Genomic DNA, 26,881 nt, shown 5'->3' with positions numbered 1-26,881 from the left:
TGTACATATGCCTCGCCTTTCCCATTTCGCAAAGTGCCCCATTCTCTGTAGTTCAGTGTTAAGGAGAATTCTCTGTATAGGCTAATTTCCCAAACCTAGCGAGTCTCCCCTGCAGCTTTGCTGGATTTTTGGGGTTTAATTTTTTCTCCTGCTAAGAGTGAGACTCTTTTTCGCCCACTCTTAGGCATGATTTGAGAATGTCCTTTGACTTTGTAATGTATTTTATGGGCTATGGGGTCTTTTACTCCATAGGGCTTCATGTGTTTTTGGTAAGTGTGTTACACAGCACCATCAGTGCAGTAACACAGGGGTGTCATAGTGACCCCCAAACATAGACTCCATACCCTGGGACTGACTATTGTCTCCCAGGGCATGTAAAGTCACCATTGACTTTACTAGTCTTAAATTGTGAAGAGAACCAGTACAAACCATCATATTGTGGAAGTACTGTTAGGGGTAATTCGATTGTCCCTAGGTCTGTTTTGCAAGGGGGCACTGTCCATTCCCCCCTTGTCGAGTTTCTGGCTGGTGGCAGTGGTTACCTTACGAAATATTCCATCGGAATATTTCTTATGGGATTTTCCCCTTCATTTTAAACGCACCACTTTTTTGATGCAATGTTAAAGATACCACTGGGTTATTTATTTAATATTTATTCCCCGGCTGGGTCTTTTTGCCAGGACTCGATTTTAAAATGGCGTTTGTGTTTGCCTCTGTAACTCCAACCCAAGTCGAGCCCTTTGTTCCACTTTTGACGGGTTTCTGCACAGAAGCCTCCAAAAGTGGTGCCACTCTGTCTGGGTCTACAGGATGTGTGGGAGGGGGGAATATGCACCCTGGACTGAGTTGCCTTGGCAACTAAAGTCGCACTCTTGTGTGATTGGCCCAGTGGTTAGCCGCCCGGCTCACCACTTAGCATGTTTGAGTGACAGCTAAGGCTGATGAATGGGGGTTTTCTGCATAAAAGCAGGGCTTTGGGGACTGGAACTTCAGAAGTCGCCACAGGACCTAAAGAATCCGAAGAGGGAGAAGCTGAGCCGGCCTGCAACAACGACACCACTGGTGGAGCCATGCTGAACCGAACTCACCACTTCCCAAAGACAGAGAAGATCTTCTTCCAGGAGAGTCTTCATCCTTTGAGCTGGTGGGGTTAACCAGTTTGCCTTTTTCACCTTCCTGGATCGTCTCGTGGTCGAATCGCCCGTGCCAAGCACCCCGGCGGCCGGATAGCCACGCTTCACCACTACCGCGAATAAAAGGGTAGTACCTTTTAACCGGGAAACTCTGCGGATGGTTTCTTCCCTGGCAGTGCAACGACCTCCAACTTTCCTCTACATCGAGATCTTCTGTTCCCCTGGACGAAGCAACGACTTGCACCCGCTGCCAGGAACAACTGCCCCCGCTGGAGGTTTCTCACCATTTCAGGTACTGTGTCCCGCCTGGTCTCCCTTGCAACAGACTGTCCAAGGTGTCCCGTAAATCCTTGACTCTCTATCCTGGGGTGACCTCGGACCTGTTAACTAACTTTTCGGAACTGATCCAACTCCTTTTTGAACTATCTGCAAAGACTTTAAAAGTGTACTTCAACTGTGTGATCTTGGGCACATTCCGCCTTGCTCTCACCAAGAGTGGGCCTGGCCTATGAACTTTTTCCTCTACAGTAGACCCTGCCTTTCTTGACTTGCTGTGGTTCTTTAAAAGTGTTGGTATTGTGCGTTTTTCCTATTTCTGCCTTTTCTCTCCCTTTTTAAATAATTATTGGAGTGCCATCTATGGTTACGCGCTCACCTCTGTTTTGCTAAATAAGTGGTGTACTAACCTAGACTTGTCAAATAATTAATTAGGGAGGTGTATATATTTCTAGTGACTGTGTTTGAACTTGCTTGACATATTAGTGCCAGTGTATTTTTACAAGTGTGTTTTTAAATAAATAATTATATACTTTTATACCAAAGCTCTGGTCAGTGTTTGCATGTGCTACTGTATTTTTGGCCCTATTGTGTATACTCTATATAATGTCTAACTCTTCTTAAGAGAAGTCTGACTGCTCAGCCACAGCTACCAGGTAAATCTGGGTGGTACAGACTGCTACCAATTGGGTTTACTGCTAACACCTGTAGTCTTAAACATTTTGCATTGGTCCCTAAGGGAACTGCACAGGTTTCTGCCTAACATTCAGGGAGATGCTTGTTGCGCCACAAAGGTTGGAACAGTGTCGGTTTTGCGTCCCAACCAATGTGCTGGTGGGCCTCGCTCCAGACTCGACAGATATGAAGCATCATTTCTGACGTTCCCACTACGCCCTTGCAGTCACCATACAGTATATAAGGAGGGGGAACAGAGCCTGTGCTGTTTAATTCAGCCTTGATGTGTGGAAGTACAGGGTTGCCATGCAGCCAGTCATTCACCACCCCCGTTTGTGCAGCCCAGTAATAGGTGTGTAGACATGGCAGTCCAATGCCCCCCTTCGACACCGAGCATTGTAGTGTCCTGAGGGCAAGCCGGGGTTGATTCCCTCCCCAAATCAGTCCCCGGAGGACCCGAAGGTTGCATGGGGGATGGGGTGTGGGGCGTTCTGGAGAACATATAGAAACCTCGGCAAGGTCATCATCTTGAATAGTGCAGCCTTGCCCATTAGGGATAGCGGGAGGGACTGCCAATGGGAGACATCGGCTGCAAATCTGTCCATCACTGGTTGTAAATTAAACGGGGTATGGGCACTGTTCTGGGATTGCAGCATCTCCCCCCCTGGATTGGAAAATATACAGGTTTTTTGTTTTCTTACCTGAAGCCCAAAGTTCTGGTATTTTAACAAAATCTGGGACACTTTCAGGCAGGAGGTAATTGGGTTGCTAAGATAGATAAGGAGGTTGTGACATACAGCGAGACCCGATCCACGCCTCCCCAAGGCCACGAAAATCCAGACTATTCCTTATCCATTCATAGAATGATCGCTATTGGTTCAACAGCAAGGAGAAACAATAGATGGGAGAACGGGCAGCCCCGTCTAGTGCCTCGACCCAGTTGGAACTGCCTGGAGGACCTGCTTTTAACTCTCACAGCCACCACAGGTGAATCGTAGAGAAGTTTAACCAAAGATGTGAAATCTTGCCCAAATGCCATCTGACCCATAATTTCCCACAGAGCCTCGCGCCCCACCGAGTCAAACGCTTTCACGAAGTCCACTGCCAATAGGGCGAGTGGAGCCAGAATTTTGGGGGCACGGTCTATCAAGCTGGACCCTGCGCAGGTTCATACGGGTGGATCTGCTAGGCGTAAATCCACATTGGTACAGGTGAACGAGGGATTCTATCACCCCAAACAACCAATTAGCCAGGATTCGAGCCAAGATTTTTGCTTCTCCGTTTATCAATGATATAGGTCTGTAGGAGGCGCACTGTTCCGGTGGTTTGCGGGGTTTGGGAATCACCACAATGCATGTCCTCCTAAGGTCCGAGGGGAGTTGACCCTGTTCCTTACTGCACAGGAGCATGCTGTGTATGTGTCCTGTTATCGCACAATTATTCTCTTATATTGATGCTTTTTGTTACGAATCCCAGATGATTCACTATGTTTAGGATGTAGACCTTTAAGGAAACAGAGCGCTTTCAGGTGGTCTGACAAAGAGTGTGTTACTCCATCCACAACAACTCTCAATACAGCTCGGTAAATCATGTAATAAGGGACTTTATCCTCTATGGACAGTTTCTTAGATTCAGTAAACAACCTTCTTTGTGCTACAATCTCTAGACTTCTAAAGCTTTCTCTAGTTAGGCCAGCACAACACATTGACTTTCCCACAGTAAGCAGTGCATGACATGGGTGCCGTTCTCAAGCATAAATAAACCCTCTCTCACTGAAAGGTGGCCATTGGCACGCAATGAAATAGAGGAGTATGTTTGAAAACCCTCTGTAAAGTGTTAGTGTTTTTGGGGACCTGGCTTGCTTAAGGCCTCATGCACCAATTCAATCAGCATTACAATCTCTGCTTTATGTATCTGTAGCATGTCCCTTTACAAAGAGGGTGCCCAACATTGTTTCTTGATTCAAGGTCAAACATATTTTTCCGAGAGCTCATTATTTGCAAGTGCCACTTTCCTTAGGGTCAAATCGATAACCCTTCTACTTACTAATAACCTGATTTCTTGTGAAATCAGGAACCCTTATTTAATGCATAGAGGTGCTAGAATTCACAGGGTGCGCGCCTGTCCTCCCACTCACACACTCGCATACCCAGCCATTTACAGCCTGTAAAGATCAATGTCTGACTCTTCACAAAGTAGAAAAACAAATATATTGTTATCCGCGTCTCTGTAACCTTACCTTAAACACATGAAATGCTTCAAACTGTATGTTGGGGCTTTTATCTCTTAGCAGATTCATCATAAGCTTCAGGTTTTCTGGTTTGCTGATGTACTTTGTCATTACAGGAAAGTTATGTCTGTCCAGAATCAACTCACCGAGTAGCTGTATAGAAAGAAAGAAGTTAATGAATGCATGGTTAAATACTTTTAAAACATTGTTTCAACTCCACATTTCTTTTGGAACTATTCATCTTGGATACTTGAAGACTCAATATGTTACTGCTGTGCATACCTATCCCACCCATTTGTTTATTCCGAACACCACACAATGGAATTAGCTTGTTGCCAATTTGCAGTGCTGGAATCAGGCAGAGGTTTGATGTGATGAGATGGTGAGGCCCTCAATAAGATACCATATGGTTATCTGGGCTTCTTTCTTCATCTATATGGCCTCCAAGCATATTGGATACATTGTAAGCAAGGGTTGTTGAAGTTATATTCAATGTAAACCTTCCAACGCTTATGAAATTCTGCCTAATCATTAATAATTGGTTATTGTAATACCTTACTGTGGTCCCACTCTATACAGCATATAGCCTTTAAGGTGGTTGAGCGGATTCTTGCAATGGACTTTGAAGAGTATAGATTGCTGGACGTATTTGGGAAGATAACCCAAAATCGGTCCAAATAACAACCATATTTCGAGGGCTGGTGACCGTGTTGGATAATTTCTGGAAGAAATCTTACGGTGCCGCTTCTTCTTCTTTAATCCTACTGGATTTAGCTGCATCTTTCTTTGGACACCTTCGACCATCAGGTCTTCCTTAGTCACCTCAGTTATGGTGGAATACAGTACACGGTGCTGAATTATTAAAGCTGCCATCTCTTCTTTTTTTTAATTTTTATTTTTAAGAAAAGTCCCCTTGTGTTAGGCAGAAACCTGTGCAGTTCCCTTAGGGACCACTGCTGGAAAGTTTAAGACTACAGGTGTTAGCAGTAAACCCAATTGGTAGCAGTCTGCACTACCCAGATTTACCTGGTAGCTGTGGCTGAGCAGTCATACTTCTCTCAACAAGAGTTAGGCAGTATATAGATTATACACATTAGGTACAAAAATACAGTAGCACAAGCAAACAGATCACACAGTTGAAGTACACTTTAAAAGTCTTTGCAGATAGTTCAAAAATAAGTTGGATCAGTTCAGAAAAGTTAGTTAACAGGTCCGAGGTCACCCCAGGATAGAGAGTCAAGGATTTACGTGACACCTTGGACAGTCTGTTGCAAGGGAGACCAGGCGGGACACAGTACCTGAAATGGTAAGAAAGCTCCAGCGGGGGAAATTGTTCCTGGCAGCGGGTGCAAGTCGGTGCTTCGTCCAGGGGAAGAGAAGATCTCGACGTGGAGAAAAGCTGGAGGTCGTTGCACTGCCAGGGAAGAAACCAGCCGCAGAGTTTCCCGGTTAAAAGGTACTAACCTTTTATTTGCGGTAGTGGTGAAGCCTGGCTATCCGGCCGCCGGGGTGCATGGCACGGGCGATTCGACCACGAGACGATCCAGGAAGGCGAAAAAGGGCGAACTGGTTAACCCCACCAGCTCAAAGGAAGAAGACTCTCCGGGAGGAAGATCTTCTCTGTCGTTGGGAAGTGGTGAGTTCGGTTCAGCAGGGCTCCACCGGTGGTGTCGTCGTTGCAGGTCGTCTCAGCTTCTCCCTCTCCGGATTCTTTAGGTCCTGTGGCGACTTCTGAAGTTCCAGTCCCCAAAGCCCTGCTTTTATGCAGAAAACCCCCATTCATCAGTCCTAGCTGTCACTCAAACATGCTAAGTGGTGAGCCGGGCGGCTCACCACTGGGCCAATCACACAAGAGCGTGACTTGAGTTGCCAAGGCAACTCAGTCCAGGGTGCCTATTCCCCCCTCCCACACATCCTGTATACCCAGACAGAGTGGCACCACTTTTGGAGACTTCTGTGCAGAAGCCTGCCAAAAGTGGAACAAAGGGCTCGACTTGGGTTGGAGTTACATAGGCGAACACAAACGCCATTTTAAAACCGAGTCCTGGCAAAAATACCCAACCGGGGAATAAATATTAAATAAATAACCCGGCGGTATCTTTAACATTGCACCAAAAAAGTGGTGCGTTTAAAATGAATGGGAAAATCCCATAGGCAATATTCTGGGGGAATATTTCACGTGGTAACCACTGCCACCAGCCAGAAACTCGACAAGGGGGGACTGGGCAGTGCCCCCATGGAAAACAGACCTAGGGGCAATCTAATTATCCCTACCAGTACTTCCACAATATGCTGGTTTGTACTGGTTCTGTTCACAATTTGAGACTAGTAAAGCCAATGGTGACTTTACATGCCCTGGGAGACAGTAGTCAGTCCCAGGGTATGGAGTCTATGTTTGGGGGTCACTATGACACCCCTGTGTTACTGCACTGAGAGTTCTGTGTAACACACTTACCAAAAACACATGAAGCCCTATGGAGTAAAACACCCCATAGCCCATAAAATACATTACAAAGTCAAAGGACATTCTCAAATCATGCCCAAGAGTGGGAGAAAAAGAGTCTCACTCTTAGCAGGAGAAAAGAATAAACCCCAAAAATCCAGCAAAGCTGCTGGGGGACTCACTAGGTTTGGGAAATTAGCCTTAACTTTGGTCTTGTGGTAAAGTCACCCATTAGGGAACACTAAAAAGGGGACCCAGGAGACTAGACTCTGGGGAAAGGGGAAGCCACCAACCTAGTGATGCAGCGATTTTTGGAGGTGATAAAGAGGCGGGGGGCGGGGGGTAATTGAGCGGTAGACTGATTAGCCAGCTACCATGAGAAGAAAACCATAGGCGAGCTGCTCACAAACCTGCTTACTTTCTGCTTACCATGTTTTTTCCAGATACAATTCAGGGAAGAAGAGGAGGACCACAAACAGTTGCAGGAAGAAATGCAGAGTTGCTAGGATAGCACTGCCTGACTCCAAGATGGCTGCACCAGTCTTATCTTTCGCTCTAAATTACGAAATTAGGAAACATGCGAGTCAGCATAAGCCGCACCACATTACAAGAATGGAAAAGGAGCAAGAAACACATGCAGGGAAGATGGAACTTGGAGGCACTGACCAATAGGTGACCCGGGCAATTAAGAGGCAGGCCTAACGCCTCACCTGTGATAGAGTTACGTAAACAATCAGGACCAATTTATAAAAGGGAGCCGTGGAAAGCAGGCATGAAGTCAGCTAAGGGGAGTTCGAGTGCTTGTACAGGCAAAGAGGAGTGAGGAAAGGAGATTGCTGGGCAGTGTGGCCCACCCTTGGCTACCGAGAACTATACACCAGGTCTCAGCAATGGCCAGAAATCTTAAAGGAAAATGAACTGACTGCCAGCATTTTGAGGGCCGTATAGAGCCCAGAGCCTTGCAAGGCGCCAGAGATTTACAAGGTGGAGAACAAACCAGAGCATGTAGGGGTTCAGTCCTAGCTACAAGGCAGCTCACGTGTAATGCAGAGCATACAAGAATCTGTAATGGATTCATCCCAGAAGGGAGACCCTTCGGTGGTGGGTTATAATAACTGCAGCCTGAAAAGTACTCTGATGCGAGGGGGGTGTGGAGGGGCTAATTTGGAGAGTGGAATTCCTCCAGATAATCTTATCCCCTGGGGCAAGGGGAATTCACTAGGTCCTGCCTGGTAAATCTTTGGTGTGATAACACTTTGAGATCTCAGGAAGGAGACCAATGCTTGATGGTTTTATTTCAGAAGGTACTCAAGGAGAACAACCAAGCCACGAAGCAACCATGGACAAGCCAAGAAAGCAGCTGGGGGACTATAAATACCCTGTGACTGACCTTGGAAATAGCCAACAGGTGGTAACTGTTTCTTGTCTCAATATGTACTCTAATTGATTTGACCCTTGCACACATTCTATTACCGCCTCATCCTCACACTGTTACAAAGCATATATTATTAGCTTTTTTGTTTTCTAGTGAACACCACAATAATTGAAGTAGGCAGTTATCCTGTGTGTTGAATTTTCTGTTCCCCAACGTGATAGACGACAACATCAGTGTCCTCACTCATTAAAATTTTGAGTACTGACGTGTGGTGTAATAAAAGCTCATAACTCTGTTCCCTTCTTAATTTCTATCTTCACCCTCAACACATCTGATTTGCACCCACAGGTTTGAATTCTAAATGTACACTGACAAGGAACAAGTTACTTACCTGTAACTGTTGTTCTCCAGCATGGGTCTGGCATGGATTCACATGCTCATGCTCATGAATATTCCCCGTCGTCAGGCTGGGAATCCTCGGTAAAGAAAAAACCAGTATCAGTTTCGTTTCTGATCTGTCTTTCGTAGTAATAACCAATCACTGGTTTTTGCGTCATACTGACCACAGCCAATGACTGCCCTCTACCTAAGCACCGCCTCCGGCAGCCATCTTCAGATTTGGAAGCACGTGAAGTGGCAGTATGACCAAGTGAAGAGCCGCAGAGGGGTAGGCGGGAGGGTTCGCATGTGAATCCATGCCAGACCCATGCTGGAGAACAACAGTTACAGGTAAGTAACTTGTTCCTTCTCCAGCATGGGGTCTGGCATGGATTCACATGCTCATGAATAAAGAATACATAGCAGTACACACATGCACAACCACGGGAGGTGGCAAAGGCTCAACATTAAGCATTACATCAAACTCAACATTAAGCATCTTACCTCCTCACCAGGCTCACCTCAGGCGAACAGGTTGCGCAGCACTGCTTGGCCGACCCTGGACTCCTCCCTGGAATCCCGATCGACGCAGTAGAATTTCGTGAAGGTGTGCGTCGACCTCCACGTAGCAGCCCTGCATATGTCCAGCAGGGGCACACCAGAAAGGAACGCCGTGGTAGCTGCGATCGCTCTGGTGGAATGGGCTCTCGGACGGCCAGGCAGCGGTCGGTTTGCCAACCGATGACAGTACATGATACAGCCGGAGAGCCATCTGGAAATGGAAGCCTTCGAGAGAGCCTTCCCCTGATTGACAGGTCCAAAGTTCACAAAGAGCTGTGATGTCTTCCGAAAACACTTTGTGCGGTCCACGTAGAACTTCAGCGCTCTAGCCACATCCAGCGAGTGCAAAGTCCTCTCAGCCGGCGACGAAGGCGACGGGAAGAACACAGGCAACACCAAGGGTTCGTTGAGATGGAAGTCCGACGGTACCTTGGGCATGAAGGAGGGGTGCGTCCTGAGCACTACCCTCGTGTCGTGAAAAGTCAAGTACGGGGCCTTGCAGGAAAGGGCCTGGATCTCTCCCACCCGTCGTGCGGAGGTGATGGCCACAAGAAACGCTGTTTTCCACGACAGAAACTTCAACGGGGCCGAGTGCAGGGGCTCGAACGGAGGTCCCATGAGCTTGGTCAGCACCACGTTGAGCTCCCACGCCGGGGCAGGCGCCTTCACCGGCGGGAACGATCTGAACAGTCCCTTCATGAACTCTTTCACCAGACGATGAGACCACAGGGACGACCGGCCCGTGGTTCTGGTGTATCGGGAGATCGCAGCAAGATGAATCTTGATGGACGCGTGTGCCAGTCCAGCTTTGGCCAGCGTCAGCAGGTACGGCAGTACCTGGGGAGCCGTAATCCGTAGAGGGTTAATCTTCTGTGCGTGGCACCAGACAGAGAACCTCTTCCATTTGTGTCCGTAGCATTTAAGAGTCGAGGACTCCCTGGCCTTTGCAAGAACCTCTCTGCAGTCGGCCGGTATGTCGTATCCTCCAAACTCTAGCGCTGCAGGAGCCAGGCCTGCAAGTTCAGCGATTTCGGGTCGTGGTGGAGGATGGCGCCTCCTTCCCTGAAGAGTAGATCCGCGTCCACCGGCAGCTTGATTGGCGGGGACGCTGACAAGCCCAGAAGGTCCGGGAACCATATCTGCCTCGGCCACGCAGGTGCGACGAGGATCATCCTGCACCGTGACCTCTTGAGCTGGTTGACGAGCCTGATTAGCAGTGGCAAAGGAGGGAACGCGTAGAGGAACAGGCCCTCCCAGGGGAACGAGAAAGCATCGCCCATGCTCCTCGCCTGGGGAAACCTGCTGGCGAAGCTCCGGCACTTGGAGTTTGTCGCCGTCGCGAACAGGTCGATCTGGGGTGTGCCCCACCGTCGGAAGAGGCGATCCACTAGATCCTGCCGTAGTTCCCACTTGTGGCACGAGCGCAGCTCCCTGCTGAGTGAGTCGGCGATGGTGTTTTTATCCCTGCCAGATGAAACGGCACCAGAAACATCCCTTGCGCGACTGCCCAATGCCACAGGTCCTGCGCCTCCTTGGACAGTGCTGGGGACCTGGTTCCGCCCTGTTTCCTGATGTAAAACATGGTGGTGGTGTTGTCGGTGAAGATCCTGACCACCTTGCCCTTGAGGGACGGAAGGAAGGACCCGAGGGCCCAGAACACTGCACGGAGCTCCAGGACGTTGATATGGAGGGACTTCTCCGTCGGGAGCCAGAGGCCTCTTGCGTGCAGATTTTCGGAGTGCGCTCCCCACCCTTCCAGGGAGGCATCCATGGTCACTGTCTCCTGGTGGTCTGGAAGTCCATGCCCGCCGTCAGATGCGCGCGGGTGCCCCACCACCGGACCGCTCGGCGGAAACTCTCGTCGAGTGTGATCCTCTCCTCGAAGCCGCCCGTCGTTTGGATCCAGCGCGCGTCCAGAAACTCCTGCAACGGGCGCATCCGGAGCCTGCACATGGGAATGAGGTAGATGCAAGAAGACATCATTCCGAGGAGGGACTTGATGGACCTCACCTTGGCCGCGTCGGAAACCAACATCCGCTGTACCTTGCCCAGGATGGACCTGGTCCTTTCCTCTGACGGGGAGGCCAGAAGGGACACTGTGTCGAGCTTCGCTCCCAGAAACAGTGCGTTTTGCGCGGGTACCAGGTGGGACTTGGCGTAGTTCACGGAGAATCCCAGGTCCGTGAGAAGTTGGACGGTCCTTGCCGTGTGCTCCACGGCGAGCTCCCTCATCTTGGCTCGGATGAGCCAGTCGTCCAGGTAGGGGTAGACGTGGATCCCCTCGCGGCGCAGCTGCGCCGCCACCGGTGCAAGGCACTTGGTGAATACCCTGGGTGCCGACCGTAGTCCGAAGGGGAGGGCTTTGAACTGGTAGTGACGCCCTTGGACCACAAACCTGAGGAATTTTCGGTGCCCCTTTAGGATGGGAATGTGGAAGTAGGCATCCTCCAAATCCAACGACGACAGGAAGTCTCCTTCCTCCTGCTGCCCCAGGACGTGCTGGAGGGTGACCATCTGAAACTTTTGCGCCTTGATGAACTTGTTCAGACGTCGCAGGTCTAGGATGGGGCGCCATCCTCCCGTCTTCTTCTTCACGAGGAAGTATCTCGAGTAAACTCCGGAGCCCCGAAGCCTCTTTGGGACGAGTTCGATGACGCCCTTCCTGAGCATCGCCTTTACCTCCAGGAGAAGCTGAGGGACGTGAAGCTCTTTCCTGGCCACGGGGGGGACGCGCGGGCACCTTCTTTGAAACTCGAGAGCGTGGCCCCGGGCTAAGGCGCCCAGCACCCAACGGTCGGTGGAGATGGACTCCCACACGCTGACGAAGCTCGCCAGCCGGCCTCCCACCGGGGTGCTTCGGTGGGGGCCCGACCCCACGGCCGGTTCAATCCTGTTTCAACGAGGCTTTGCCGCCTTGACCTCCTTGGCGACGACGGCGGGGTCTGCCAGACTTGCCTCGTCCTCTGTAGGCCTCCTGAGACGACGAGCGGGCCGCTTGACGGTAGGTGGAGAAACCGCCGCCGGAACCTTTGGAGGCGCCCTTGCCTCCGCTGCTCCGAAAGGGCGTCCGTCGTTGCTGCAGAACCCCAAGGGCCCGGGCCGTCTCAGTGTCCGTTTTAATGGCCTGGAGGGAATCGTCCACTGTTTCTCAAACAGGTTGTTCCCATCGAACGGCATGTCCAGGACTCTGGTCTGTACGTCTTGACGGAAGTCCGTAGCCTTGAGCCATCCACGCCGCTTAAGGCACACACCGTTGCCCAACTGGCGAAACCCAGTGTCGGCGATGTCCGTCGCAATAGTGATGGCGTGGTCCGACGCCAGCTCGCCTTCCTGTAGGATCTCCAGGGCATCCGCCCTCTTGTCGTCCGGTAGGAAGTCCAGCAGGGGAGCCAGTTTGTACCATAGCTCCCTGTCATAGCGGGCCACGATAGCCAAGGCGTTGGCCGCTTTAATCGTCGTCGCTGCAGACGAGATGACCCTGCGTCCCATAGCGTCCAATTTCTTTCCCTCGCCGTCCGGTGGGGAAGTCGATGTGGAGGCCGCACCCCCCCTGCTTTCTTCCTGGCCGCCGCGGAGACGACGGAGTCCGGGGTAGGCTGCGCCCGGAGGCACAGGGGGGCCGCGTCCGGGACCCGGTACTTCTTCTCGTACCGGTCTCTTCTAGCCGGCGTCGTGGAAGGGTTCTTGAGGAGGGCGAGGCCCTCATCCCAAATGTCGTCCAGTAGAGGCACCGCGAGGACCGTCTTCCTCTTGGCCTTGCGCCGTTGATAAAGGAATCCTTCCTTTTTCTTCTCCTCAGGGCAGAGTTGGAAAAGCTCGGATGCCCTGGCGATCATGGAGTGGAACGATCCAATCTCGTCGGGCGGAGAAGCCCTGGTGGGAGGTGACGACGGTAGATCCTCGTCGTATACCTCGTCGTCCGTACCCGTCGCTGCCGTGTCAGTCCCCGTATCATCCCCTCGGGTGGACGGGGAGGAGGGCTGGACGGGGCGCGACGGCTGAAAAGGAGGTGGAGGGTGAATCCTTCTTTTCTTGGGCGGGGGAGCACCAGAAGGTCCCGGTTCAGGATCCCCCGACGGGAGAGGTTCCTCCGTCGGCAACGGTAGTCTCGTCCTTATCTCTGAACATAAGGACTGTATAGCCAACAAAATGGCCACCGAGTTGTCTTGCGGCACTGGCAGAGGGGAATCCGACGGGCGATCAGGAGCCCCGTCGGCACCCTCGACGATGTCGTCGTCACCTGCGTCAGGATCCATCCCGACGGGCCGGTCTTCTTCCACGCCAAGGCCGTGGCTTAAGACCTCAATCAGCTCTTCCTCTGAGGTTGAGGCCGAATCTACGACGACGCTCTGCCCCCCCTTTTTCTTCCCCGCCGGGGGTTTCACGGGGGTCCTATCGATAGGCACAAAAGAGGACTCCCTCCGAGGTGGCAGGGAGACTCTGAGCCCCGAGGTCGCCACCACTGGTGTAGCCTCCACAGGCTGAGCCATGGCCGCCGCGACAGTATCGATAGTGGGCTTGGCCGGATGGATTAAGGCCTTCACCACCTTAGGTGCGCTCACCGCCTTATCCTGGGGGGGGGGGGGGACACTGCCTCGCTCCCCCTCCGATGGGGCCTTCGAGCTCGACCGGGGCCTCTCCAGGAGCTTCGCCGGGTGCTCGCCCTTCCTCTTACCCGACCCAGAGCGTGGGCTCGTGGCTGAAGGTGCCGGGGAGGGTGCACCCTGCCTGGCGCCCGTAGAGCCTGACCGTTCGGCGCTCCCGGTGCCAGCGGACTCGCAGTGCTTGGCCTTGTGTTGGACCCCCATCGCCGGGGCGTCCTCAAAGGTCTTAGAAGACCGCTCGGATTTCTTCCTCTTCTTCTCGCCTAACGGGCTCTTCCCTTCCAGCCAGTTGGCGAGACGTTGATGGCGGTCCTTCATGGTCCGCTCCGACATATTGCTGCAAAACGCACAGTCCTTCTCCACGTGCGTCTTGTTCTCGTGTAAGCAGTAGAGACAAAAGGAGTGTTCGTCCTCCTTAAAGACGTTCTGCAGCTGGCATCCAGGGCAGACCCTGAACAGCTTTCTGGGCGTCGAGCTTCCCTTCTCCTGGGCCATGTCCGGGCCTGAGAAGCTTCTGGAATCCTCCAAAACGTAGCTCGACGAAATCTTCACCCTTGAGGGGCACAGACGAATCCGACACGGGTCCCCGTTGATCGGATGGAGAGTCGGTGGAGCTTGAGGCTCTTTTGACTGGAAAAAACGAAGTTTTGAGAAAAAAAACGTGAAAAAATAGCACTAACGCTCGAGAGCAATAGCACGAGGATCCCAACACATGAACGTGCGGTAAAAATCTGAAGATGGTTGCCGGAGGCGGTGCTTAGGTAGAGGGCAGTCATTGGCTGTGGTCAGTATGACGCAGAGACCAGTGATTGGTTATTACTACGAAAGACAGATCAGAAACGAAACTGATACTGGTTTTTTCTTTACCGAGGATTCCCAGCCTGACGACGGGGAATATTCATGAGCATGTGAATCCATGCCAGACCCCATGCTGGAGAACACCCAGATTCTGTTCAAACTTGACATTGGTCTAGGTTTGTCTATGCGAAGATCAGATCAGATCTTGGTTGGGGTCTGTGAATGCTTGGACGAGTCATAATTGGCTTAAATCCAACTCTGTTCTTACAGAAGCCCTAAATGAGGGAGTGAAGAGAGACATGTGCCTTGAACACTCGCGGCCTCCTTTCATGGAATTGTGGTGAAGGAACAAATTGATTTATTGTTTAGATACATCACCAATGACATAACTTGGACCTGGTTATCCTACTTTGAATGATTCAGCATGGTGGCGAGGCGCTCGGCTTCACTTTGAAATAGTTCAAAGCTTTTCCATAAACCCCAGAAAAACCGGGTCAAATAATTAAAGTTCTTAGTTCCAAACACGTTCAACAACTTTGTGTCTTCAGTGCCTTCTCAGTATGAGTAGCCAAAGACATAAACCCATGCCATAAATCAGCAAAGTGCCATGCCAGACATCACTGATGTACTAGCACGATTTAAAGAAAAAAATCACAGCATCATGATTCACAGCAGAACGAAATGTAGAAAGGAGGCATTATGTGCTACTGACAAAAGATGGTGTCAAACCTTCTTCAAAAATTCTACAATGCACCTTAAGAAAACATTGGAAGTGGATTCTGAGATGGCCGCTGTGAACCCTATTAAAGGAGCAATAAGAGGCTGAAGTCCCCCTCTTAAGGGTGTTGGTGCCGTGACCTCCTGGGGAAAGAACTAGCTCCCGAACGGCAAGCAGCAGTGACAGTATCACACAAAAGGGAGGAGGAGTGCGGTGCGAGAGGAGACCGCCCTGCGAGCGCCTCTGTGAGGGACAAGGCGGCCCGGCACCAGACAAAGCAGCAACCAGGCATCGCCCGACTCAGGCAGAATATTAAGATCCCAGGAACGGTTCGCTACCTGGTGCCACCCGTTCCGGGGCGCAGGTTGTCTGCAGGGTGAAAGAGCTCCAACTGACAGAATTGGCGGAATTGGGCTATCAGCACAGCGACTCCACAGGCCCCCTGTTCCATAAGGGCCGGCAAATGAACGCTCTCCCCCGGGCACTGGACTGCCCAAGACACCAGAGCGGCAGAGGTAAGGCGGGCCATAAACATTCATCAGGGAGGCGTCAGGACCAGGGACAGCAGGGAGAAAAACCCCTTAAAGAGCCTTGATGTCAGCCTGACGCGAGGCAGGGCTCGCGCTGCCATGGAACATTCCTGACCTCAATCTGACTTTAAATCATAAACAATCACTGAGCAATCACAGCAGTCTCTGCGCATATCAGATTAATCAAGCTCCCTCACATGGCAACCTCAGGAGCAGTAATCTTGTTATATCCCCCCGGGTGGCCTGAATCACAGAGGGACCAGGGAATACAAACCTCGGGACCCGTGTAGAGGACAGCAAGGAGCCAATCCACTTAAAGATCTGCCAGAAGTAACTGTCAAAGAGTGCACTTCAGCAGTGGTTGATGGGGGAGTGGGCCCGGAAGACCAGGGGCAGAGAAACAAGGGATAAGAACAACAGACTCAGAGGGCCATATAGGAGCAGTGCCCCAGAAAGACGCCCATTGCCTCCAGATTACCATACGGGCTGAGTGCCTTTACATTCTAAGAACAATCGCATAACCTCTCGGCCCCAAAATGCAACAGTATGCACTCCAAGCAACCACCGCCTATCGTAACGAGAACCCTCTACTGGGCACTGGTTAGGGCCTTAACGAGAACATCAGATAGAACGCACTTGGATGAACGGTCCAGGAGCAGGGGAGGAGTGCAGTACATTCATATGACGTGGCAGAGTGGGAGAGGGGGTAGAGCGATCCATCGCCCTCCAGAGGCTGGGGGAGGGAAACAGATCCCGCCTGTGGGAAGGAAGAGATATCATAAAAGCCCCCGCAGGAAAGGTGGCCGGGGGCAGGACACTAACTGCTAATATTCCCCATATGTCACAGAATAAACCCAAGGAACTAAAGGAAGGGGCCGATGCGGCCAAAATGTCGAAAAAGCCAGATGGGATCCTCCAGCAATTATGGCGCAAAGAGGGGGAACTCGTGACGGAGGAGGTTCAGACTCAAGACTGAACAGCCGGGGCCGTAGGGACCCCCATAGCATGCGAAAGGGCAAGTGGTCACGCGCGAGGTGCTCCAACAATGCTTCAAAGCGTTCAGTGACCAAATTACAGAAATGCTACAAATGCAGCGGAGTCTCGTAAGGATGGAACTAGCCCAATCCCTGCAGGAAGTTAAAGGGGAAATCGCAGAACTAGGAGACAGAGTCGACACAAATGAAAACGCCAACCAAGAACTAACCGAGGATACCGGCAAGATAGACGCACTGGCAGACCAGCTGGACGTTGCCACTTATAATCTCGAGCTCCAAACAGAGGACCTCGAGAACCACTCAAGGAGGGCGAACGTCAAGGTTAAGGGATTACCTGAAAGTGTGAATGACAGCGACCTCCGTGAGACAGTGCAATGAGTGTCCCTAGATTTGCTGGACCTAGAGGCGGTGGGGTGGGGGAGATTCCTGTGGACGGGATACATCGGGTATGCCCAGTAAGAACTGAAGCAGGTGCCAGACCGAGAGAATTGGTGATGGCGCTGCAAAAGTATGATCAAAAGGAGGCGATCCTACGAGCAGCATGGAAGGCAATCCAAAGTCAATGGCACTGAAATTCGACTATTCCAGTATCTGGCCAAAACTATGTTGGTAAAAAGGAGGCAGATGGGCCTTGTGACGAGGAAACTGGCCCAAGCTCAGATCCGCTATAGATGGACCTTCCCATTTGGGATGGTCTTTACGTGAGAGGGCCATCAGCATCGTAACACCACACCAGAGGAAGTGTTCAGGGTCTTGAATATAGAGGATGATGGGAGGGGAGCCTCACAAAGGGAGACCCAGGAGCCCCCCCCCATTAACAGGCTGCAAGAGAAGCCCTGGGAATGGAGGCGAGTAGGAGAATCCAAGGCAAAAAGAAAGCCTCCACGTGGTCCCGAAGGTCAGAGCCCCAAGACTCCAGCTCTAATGAAAGACTAAGCATAAAAACGGACCCAGGGAGATTTATAGGAAAGAGGTTGACCCAGGGAGGTGACTCATAATTGTATTGAGGCGGACTTCTAAATGCTGGGGGATCGACTGTGGCGGTGGGAGGAATGGTCACAGTACTTGGAATCTGGGGAGGGCATGTGAAATGCTCGACCTGCATTGTTGTTCTCCGGGTGTTAAACAAGACTCGGCCCCCATGGCTGAGAACATGGGAGGAGGAAGGTGAGCCGAGTTTACCGGAGGGGTGGGGGGAGTGAATAGGGGAGGGAGGGAGTCTGAGAGGGTGGGTGATCGCTGCACTTAAGAAGCACAGGCGGCATAAAGGCGGATGGGTAGCAAACAGGGGATTCACCTGCTCTCGCTGAATGTTAGGGGGTTGAATACACCTACTAAAAGGCAGAAAGTAGAGGGACTATTTCAGAAGGCGAAACCCAAAATAGTTACTTTCCCGGAGACCCACATCTGTCTGAGAGATAAGAACAAACTGAGGATAAGAGGTTACCCACATGTGATGCAGGCGAATGACTAGGGCAAGACATGAGGGGTTTTCATCGCGTTCCGGGGCCTATCAGACTTTGGAATAATAGGGATGAAGGCAGAGAAGGAAGGCAGATTCCTTTTCACTCAGGTTCAATGGGGAGTTAAACTGCTTACAATCGCCAGGGGGTATGCTGCTATCTCGAGACAAGAGGGGTTCTTACGGGGGGCGGCAGAGAAGCTGGAGAAATATATGGTATGACAACTCTTAGTAACAGGGGACTTTAACATAGCATGGTTCCCCACAGGTAGATAGAAGAACAAGTTACTTTCTTACCTGGTAACGTTCTTTCGATGGGATGGTCCGACGACGTATTCCATATCTATGACAGGTAATTGTCCACAGCTGTGCTGCTTCAGAAAATCTTTGGCGTCTGCGTCCTGCGTCGATGCGCGTCCCCGAGGACCTCCTCCGACGGCCGACGTCACCCGATGTGATAAGTAGGACGCACGACGCCCATAGCCTCAGTTATAGTTTTTTCCCGGAACATGTGCCACCAGTTTTCTGCCAGTCAGACACACAAGGCCTTGCGGAACGGAAGCTGCAATCGCAAAAGAAATTCTGCAGCGGGGAAGGCAGGGAGGGAGCGATATGGAATATGTCGTGATACCATCCCATCGAAAGAACATTACCAGGTAAGAAAGTAACTTGTTCTTCGAGGGGATTGGGTCCTCCGACGTATTGCATGTATATGACAGACTCCCAAATCAGTACCAAGCAAGGAGGTGGGAAAGAATTTAGAATACAAATTTAGCATGCCCAATCAAATTGCAGAATAGAGAACTGCCTTGCCAAAGGCCAGATCTTGCCCTCTGATGGAATCGAGGGAGTAGTGACGTACAAAAGTATGTACTGAAGCCCAGGTGGCTGCATCACAGATGTGACGAATAGGAACTCCCCTCTGCAGGGCAGTAGACGCAGCCAATCCCCTGGTAGAATGGACCTGCAAGCAAGCCGGAGGGTCCTTACCCGCCAAGCGGTAACACTCGGAGATAGCTAAAATAATCCAACGAGACAAAGTCTGTTTCGTCACAGCTTGTCCTAAACGCTTTCCAGCGTAACCAATGAAAAGTTGATCGTCGACTCTGACCCGGGACATGCGTGAAATATAAAAGCTCAGCGCTCTCCTAGGATCAAGCCTATGGAGCCTCACCTCTTCCTTACCAGGATGTGGAGGAGGATAGAACGCCGGAAGAACAACCTTCTGGCTCAAATGAAAGTCGAAAACCACCTTCGGAAGAAAAGAAGGACGAACTCTAAGGACAACCCTGTCCTTCTGAAACACAGTGAAGGGTGGCTTAACTGAAAGTGCCTGTAACTCACTCACTCTGCGAGCGGAAGTAACCGCAACCAAAAACACAGTTTTCAGAGTCAACAGCCTCAAAGGGCAAGAATGTAAAGGCTCAAACGGAGCACCCATCAGAAACTTAAGAACAAGGTTCAGATCCCAACCGGGCACCAGAAAAGGTGACAGAGGGAACACATTAGTGAGCCCTTTCAAAAACTGCGAAATCAAAGGATTCTTAAAATAGGAACACTATTCAGACGAGCGCTTAAAGATGGACAGCGCCGTTGGGTAACCTTTAATGGTCCCCACTTGCAAGCCCCTGTGGGCCAAAGAAAGCAAAAAAGACAGAACCATGGAAATGTCACATTCAAACGGATCCACATTCTCAACTCTGCACCAGTCGCAGAACTTCCTCCAACGGCAACGGTACAGAGACTTTGTTGCCGGCCGCCTGGCCGAGAGCAACACCTCTATCACGTCTTCAGGGAGGTCCCAATCCTTATATCTCAACCTTTCAGAAGCCAAGCGTGAAGATTGAGGGATCTGACCTCTGAATGGAGAACCTGACCCCTCTCCCGTGAGAGCAAATCGTCTCGGTAGGGAAGATGACTTGGAGGGCAGATGGACAAGTCTAGAAGGTCTGGGTACCACGTCCTCCGGGCGCACGCCGGGGCAATGAGGATCATCCGGGAACCGAACCTCCGTAACCTCCGCAGCACTTGCGGGATGACGGGGACTGGAGGAAACGTGTACAGCAGTGGGAACGACCTCCACCACGAACGCATCTCCTAAGGCTCCTTTTGGAGGAAATTCCCGCGAGCAAAACCTTTCGCACTTCCGGTTGACACTGGAGGCGAAGAGATCCACTTGAGGGGTCCCCCAAAGGGCGAAGATCTCCAGGAGAATCTCCTGAGCCAGCTCCCACTCGTGAGAGATCGAGCTCTGCCTGCACAGAGCGTCCGCCGTCTCGTTGTCGTCTCCGGCCAGATGAACAGCCGAGATCGAAACTTCCTGCTGGATGGCCCAGAATTCGAGCTGCATCGCCTCCCTGCACAGCGGAAGTGACCCTGCTCCCCCCTTTTTGTTGAAGTAGTGCATGGCCACTGTGTTGTCCGTTAGAATCAGGACACTCTTTCCGCGCACAGTCGGCAGAAAAGCCTTCAGGGCTAGCCTGACGGCCCTCAGCTCCAACAGATTGATATGGAGTCTGGACTCCGACGGAGACCAACGACCGCTGACTGTCAACTCGTTGGCATGAGCTCCCCATCCCGTGAGGGATGCGTCCATCACGATTGTCACCTCCGGCCAGGGCAGCCAAAATGGGGCCCCCTTCATCAGATTGCCCTCGACGGCCCACCACAGAAGGTCCCGGGCCACCGAAGGCGGCACCTGAACAGGGTCCAACAGCCTGCTGGAGGACCGAGATCACTGAAGCTTGTGTGCCCACTGCAAAGATCTCATTCGCAGACGAGCCTCTGGCACCAGAAGAATGCAGGATGCCATGAGGCCGAGCAGTCTCAAGAACTCGGAACGTGGGAGATTCTGGGGAAACTGAAACTTGTACACCATCTGCTGAATGTGAAGAGCCCTCATCTGAGGAGGAAAACACTGCCCCAGGGACGTGTCGAGCACTGCTCCGATGTACTAGAGCCGCTGCGTTGGTGTCAAATGGGACTTCTTTAAATTGAGGGAGAAGCCCAGCCTGTGAAGGGAGTGGCAGGTGATGGACAGATGATCCAGGACTTGCTCGGGAGAGCTCCCCCTGGTCAACCAATCGTCCAGGTAGGGGTAGACGTGAATCCCCCCTTTCCTGAGATGCGCTGCCACCACCACCATGAGCTTGGTGAAAACCCTCGGGGCGGAGGTCAATCCGAACGGCAGGACCCGAAACTGAAAGTGCGAGTCGCCAACCACGAACCTCAGGTACTTCTTGTGCTTGGGATAGATCGGCACATGAAAGTAAGCATCCTTGAGGTTGAGAGACACCAACCAGTCCTGAAGTTGAAGGGCCTGGAGGACTTGAGAAAGAGTCACCATCTTGAACTTGTCCTTCCTGAGGAGTTTGTTCAAACCGCGCAAGTACATGATGGGTCTCAATCCCTCGTCTTTCTTCGATACCAAAAAATAAGGGGAATACCATCCCTTGTTCCTCTCCGCTACAGGCACCAGTTCTATGGCACTTTTCTCCAGCAGGGCTTGAATTTCCTGCGCAAGGAGCGGATCCGGACACTTCAAAGAGAGGCTCCCTGGTGGATTGTCGTGAGGCCTCTGCCGAAAAGGAAGACAGTAGCCGTGGGCTATGATCTCCAGAACCCAAACATCCAAAGTAATGGCTTGCCACTCTACAAGATGCTGTGCTAGCCTTCCCCCAACTGGCGAACCATGGGACCTGGCCTCATGACTGAGTGGTAGTGGCTGCGGCGTTGCCTGAGGGCAAAGAGGCAACTGCCCGAGCAACCTTGGCACCTCGAGTACCTTTGTTTCCACCTCTGGCACTCTTACGATGGCCTCTTTGACTGCTAGCTCCCCTCGCTTTACTGAAGGATGAGTAATAGCGAAAGGAACCTCCCCTCCATTGCTGTCCCCTAGGACGAAAAGGCAGAGGTTGGCGAACTGCAGCGCCCAACGACTTTGCTGCAGCTTTGGCGGTATGCAACCTTTCAAGGCTCTCGTCAGCCTTGCTGCCAAAAAGGTGTTCACCGTCAAGAGGCATGTTGAGGAGCTGGGACCGCACATCATGAGCGAACCCACACTTCCGCAACCATGCAAACCTGCGCATTACGGTGCTCGCCGCCATGGACCGGCTGACACAATCCGCCAAGTCCAAATCCGACTGAACGGCATCACACATAGCATCCTTGCCATCCTGAACCATAGCAAGGAAACCATCCCGTTCATCCCCTTCGGGAATATGATCAGCCGCTAATGCAACACAGTTCCACAGAGTGTGTGTGAAACGAGACAAGACACATATGGAGCTTGCCGTCTGAAGCGCCATACCCCCCGAAGAAAACACTTTCTTCGCCCAGCCGTCAAAACGTTTGTCGTCCCTATCCGGAGGGATGGTAGGATACGACGCCTGCTTTGCCGGGGCCGTAGCTGCCTGCACCACCAAACTCTCCGGGGTGGGGTGCCTAGACAAGTAGCAGGGGTCGCTACTGGCTGGACGGTATTTTCGCGACAAAGACTTGCCCACTGCCGGGAGACTCTCCGGAGCAGTCCAAGCCGCCGCCACCCTTCTCTGCAGAGCCATAGTGTTAGGGAGAATTCTCTATTTAGGCTGAATTTCCTAACCTAGTGAGTCCCCCAGGAGCTTTGCTGGATTTTTGGGGTTTATTTTTTTCTCCTGCAAAGAGTGAGACTCTTTTACCCTCACTCTTGGGCATGATTTGAGTGTGTTTCTTTGAATCTAGATGTGTTAAATGGGCTATGGGGTCTTTTACTCCATAGGGCTTCAGGTGTTTTTGTGATGCGTGTTACACAGCACCCTCAGTGCAGTGACACAGGGGTGTCATAGTGACCCCCCCAGTATAGACTCCATACTCTGGGACTGACTACTGTCTCCCAGGGCATGTAAAGTCACCATTGACTTTGCTAGTCTTAAATTCTGAACAGAACCAGTACAAACCATCATATTGTGGACGTACTGGCTGGGGCAATTCAATTGCCCCGGGGTCTGTTAGTCGAGGGGGCACGTCTCCGTCCCCCCATATCGGGTTTTGGCTGGTGGCAGTGGATACTACTTTTTATATTCTACCGCAAATATTTTCCTATGGGATTTCCCATTGTATTAGGCTACTACATTTATTTAATTATTTACGGTAGCCTCGAACATACCGCTGGTTTATTTAATTAATATTAATTCTCCGGTTGGTATTTTTTGCCAAAACTTGATTCTAAAATGGCGTTTGTGTTCTCTTCTGTGACTCCAACCCAAGTCGAGCCCTTTGTTCCACTTTTTGGCGGGCTTCTCCACAGAAGCCCTCCAAAGTGGTGCCACTCTGTCTGGGGTACTTAGGAGGGGTGGAGGGAAATTTAGGCACCCTGGACTGAGTTGCCTAGGCAACTCAAGTCGCACTCCATCCTGATTGGCCCAAGTGGTGAGCCGGCCGGCTCACCACTTAGCATGTTTGAGTGACAGCTAGGCTGAGTGAATGGGGGTTTGCTGCATAAAAGCAGGGCTTTGGGGACTGGAACTTCAGAAGTCGCCACAGGACCTAAGAATCCGACGAGGGAGAAGCTGAGCCGACCTGCCACGACACCACCACCGGTGGAGCCCTGCTGGACTGCCTCACCACTTTTCCCAACGACAGAGGAGATCTCACGCCGGAGCGTCTTCTTCCTTTGACTGGTGGGGATAACCAGTTTCACCGTCTTTTCGCTTTCCCGACGTACCTCGTGGCCGCCTTGCCCGTGCCAAGCACCCCGGCAACCGGGATACCACGTTTTACCATGACCGCAAAACAAAGGTACCACCTTTTACCGGAAAACTCTGCGGCTGGTTTCTTCCCTGATAGTGCAACTACCTTCATCTTTCCTCCAAGTCGAGATCTTCTCTTCCCCTGGACGACGACGCAACTTGCACCCACTACCAGGAACAACTGCCAACGCTGGAGGATCCTTCCCACTTAAGGTACCGTGTCCCCGCCTGGCTTCCCTTGCTACCGACTGTACGGGGTAGATTTAGCCCCCGGCTTTCAAACCTGGGTTAGTCTAAGACACCCTGGCTAAACTTTCCTAAAGCCTCTCTAAACTCTTTTTGAACCCTCTGCAAGACTTTCTAAGCCTAGTGTAACTGTGTGATCTTGGGCGCATTTGTGCTCTGCTCTCTCTAAGAGTGGGCCCAGCCTTTGGCTCACCAGTGACTTTTGCTCTTCTGCCTTGCTAACAGTGTTCCTGAATCTTAGAGTGTTGTACCTTTCCATATTCTGTCTTTTTCCCTCCTTTTCTCACAAACTTATTGGAGTGCAATCTAGTTAAGCGCTCACCTCTGTATGAAAATAAGTGGTGTTTTACTGGGACTTATCTGATAAGGAAAAAGGGGTCTATATATTACAATAGTAACCGTGTTTAGAATATTTTACAATAAGAGTGCTGGACTGTTTCAACTGTGTGTTTTTAAATACATAATTATATACTTTGATACCAAAGCTCTGGTCAGTGTTTGCTTGTATTATTGTATCTGAGTGCCTATTGTGTATACTTTGCATACTGCCTAAGTCTTCTTGAGGGAAGTCTGACTGCTCAGCCACAGATACCAGGTAAATCTGGGTGGTGCAGACTGCTACCAAGTGGGTTTACTGCCAACACCTGTAGTCTTAAATCTTTTGCAGTGGTCCCTAAGGGAACTACACAGGTTTCTGCCTAACACACATGAAAAGGCAAAACCGGGTCAGTGGGTGGACCGAGATCAAGGATGTCCGTGAGATCATCCTGAACGAACTCCCCTGGTGGAGCTGACCAACCCAAGTACTCGGTAACCCGAGACATAAGGCGCCGATATGAAGAATCGGCATGAGTGCCAGGCTCCGGCCGACAAAACTCCACCTCCGGAGAGGTGTCCAGTCCACTGGCATCATGCAGCGACTGCCTCAGGTCATCAAACTGGCTATGACCCGAGATAAGGTCATCTGGAACCGTAACCGGAACCAGGCCGCCATCAGAGCCTTCATCACCCTCTGAAATGTACTCCAGGCGGGGAGAGGAAGACCTCTGTGGACCAAGGCAGTGCCGGACCTTAGCCATAGCCTTTCTAGGGGCAAACCCCGTGCCACAGGGCCCCTCCGACACCACCGCCTCGAAAGGCGTCGAGGGCGCCGAACGAGTCGGCCCCGTTGTCGACAGAAAAGGCGTCGAGGGCGCCGAGCGAGTCGGCGCCGACAGAAAAGGCGTCGACGTCGAGCGAATCGGCATCGTCAGCTGCAGCACCGCCAGCATCGGCGGCGTCAACGCAGTCCTCGAAGCCAGAGCTCCGAGCGTGTCTCTCGACAACCTAGGCGCCGATGGCGTCGACGACCCCCTCGGAGGCGAAGCCTCGAGAGAAATCGTCGACGACCTCGGCGCCACAGGCGTCGACGTCTTCTTCGAAGACGGCACAGGATCACATGGTCTCGAGCACGTCGAGGACCGGGACCTGGCACGGGCATGGCGAGAACGGCTACCCTTGTCCGAGCGGGACCTCTCCCGCGAGCCGTGCCGGCCACCCGATCCCAAAGGCGTACGAGCGGTGTCTCTCGACCGGTGCGGACCGACCCCACTCGGAGGCGCGGATGGACCGGTGCCCTGCAATTCAAGAATCGCTACCATCTGCTTCCCGAAGGAAGCCCATTCCTCCGGTGTCGCCTGCATGGAGGGATAAGCGACCCGCCGACGTGCGGAGTCCTCGGAAGGGGACGGTGAAGGCGACCTATGCCGGCGCTTCCGGGAATGCCTCGAAGAGGCAGAGGAGTGGCGAGGCAGAGGAGTGGCGAGACCGACTCCTGGAAGGAGACCCACTGGACTTCCGACAATGACGCGGAGAGTCGCCCCTCGAGTCATCCGTCGAAAGCCTTGCAGACCTCGACTTCCGGGGCTTAGACACCCGGCCTACCGACAGCTTCTTCTTGCGTTCCCTCAAGGTCTTTGCCGTGAGCGATTGGCAGTCGACACAGTCGGCCGTATTGTGGGCCTCCCCGAGGCACCAGAGGCAGGCGTCGTGCGAGTCCGTGACCGACATCTTGGACCCACAGTCCCCGCAGTTCTTGAAGCCCGGACGCGGGGTCGAAGATGAGAAAAACATCGCCACGAGCAGGTCTTCACAACAAACTGAACAGGTTCAACAAACCGAGAATAGAAAACAGCAAACTCCAACGAGTCGAGGCGTACCGAGATTCACGAAGCGAACACGTTCATGGAAAAAACGGAACTGAGGCTACGGGCGTCGTGCGTCCTACTTATCACATCGGGTGACGTCGGCTGTCGGAGGAGGTCCTCGGGGACGGCGCATCGACGTCATCGACGCAGGACGTAGACGCCAAAGATTTTCCGAAGCAGCACAGCTGTGGACATTACCTGTCATAGATATGGAATACGTCGGAGGACCCAATCCCCTCGAAGTGCAGGCTCGACCTCCACAACCAAGGGCTTGTCTCAAAGTTTGTGTGCCAGCATGAACCGGTTAACACTGGTCGACCTCTGGCATGAATCCCAAGCGGGGGCTAAAGGGTATACATTCTACTTCCACGTGGACATGCGCCTCTGCAGCTGGAATTCCAATGGGTGAGGGGGGGATTGGGGATGTGGCAGTGGTAATTCCCTCAATATCTCTTAAGGGACATGCTGATTTGTAATGAACTGCAAGACTTCATTTGAAAGTTCTGGAAAGAAACAAAACCCAGACATTGAAGATACAGGTA

General features: G+C 52.0%; 1 protein-coding gene across 5 annotated transcripts in view; it reads right to left on the bottom strand.

Annotated features, from left to right (window-relative positions):
- CAB39L (calcium binding protein 39 like) overlaps positions 1-26,881 on the bottom strand; it is a 1,166,132-nt gene that overhangs the window by 139,002 nt on the left and 1,000,249 nt on the right. For all 5 annotated transcript variants that reach the window (XM_069640065.1, XM_069640066.1, XM_069640069.1 and 2 more), the window contains one exon: positions 4,324-4,467. In XM_069640065.1, the coding sequence (XP_069496166.1) occupies positions 4,324-4,467 (144 nt within the window). The remainder of the gene's footprint in view (positions 1-4,323; positions 4,468-26,881) is intronic.

This window comes from Ambystoma mexicanum, chromosome 7q (assembly GCF_040938575.1).
Source record: "Ambystoma mexicanum isolate Mex_15411 chromosome 7q, UKY_AmexF1_1, whole genome shotgun sequence".
Classification (NCBI taxonomy): domain Eukaryota; kingdom Metazoa; phylum Chordata; class Amphibia; order Caudata; family Ambystomatidae; genus Ambystoma; species Ambystoma mexicanum.
The sequence above is the reverse complement of the archived record's forward strand: the minus strand, read 5'-3'. Positions and strand labels throughout refer to the sequence as shown.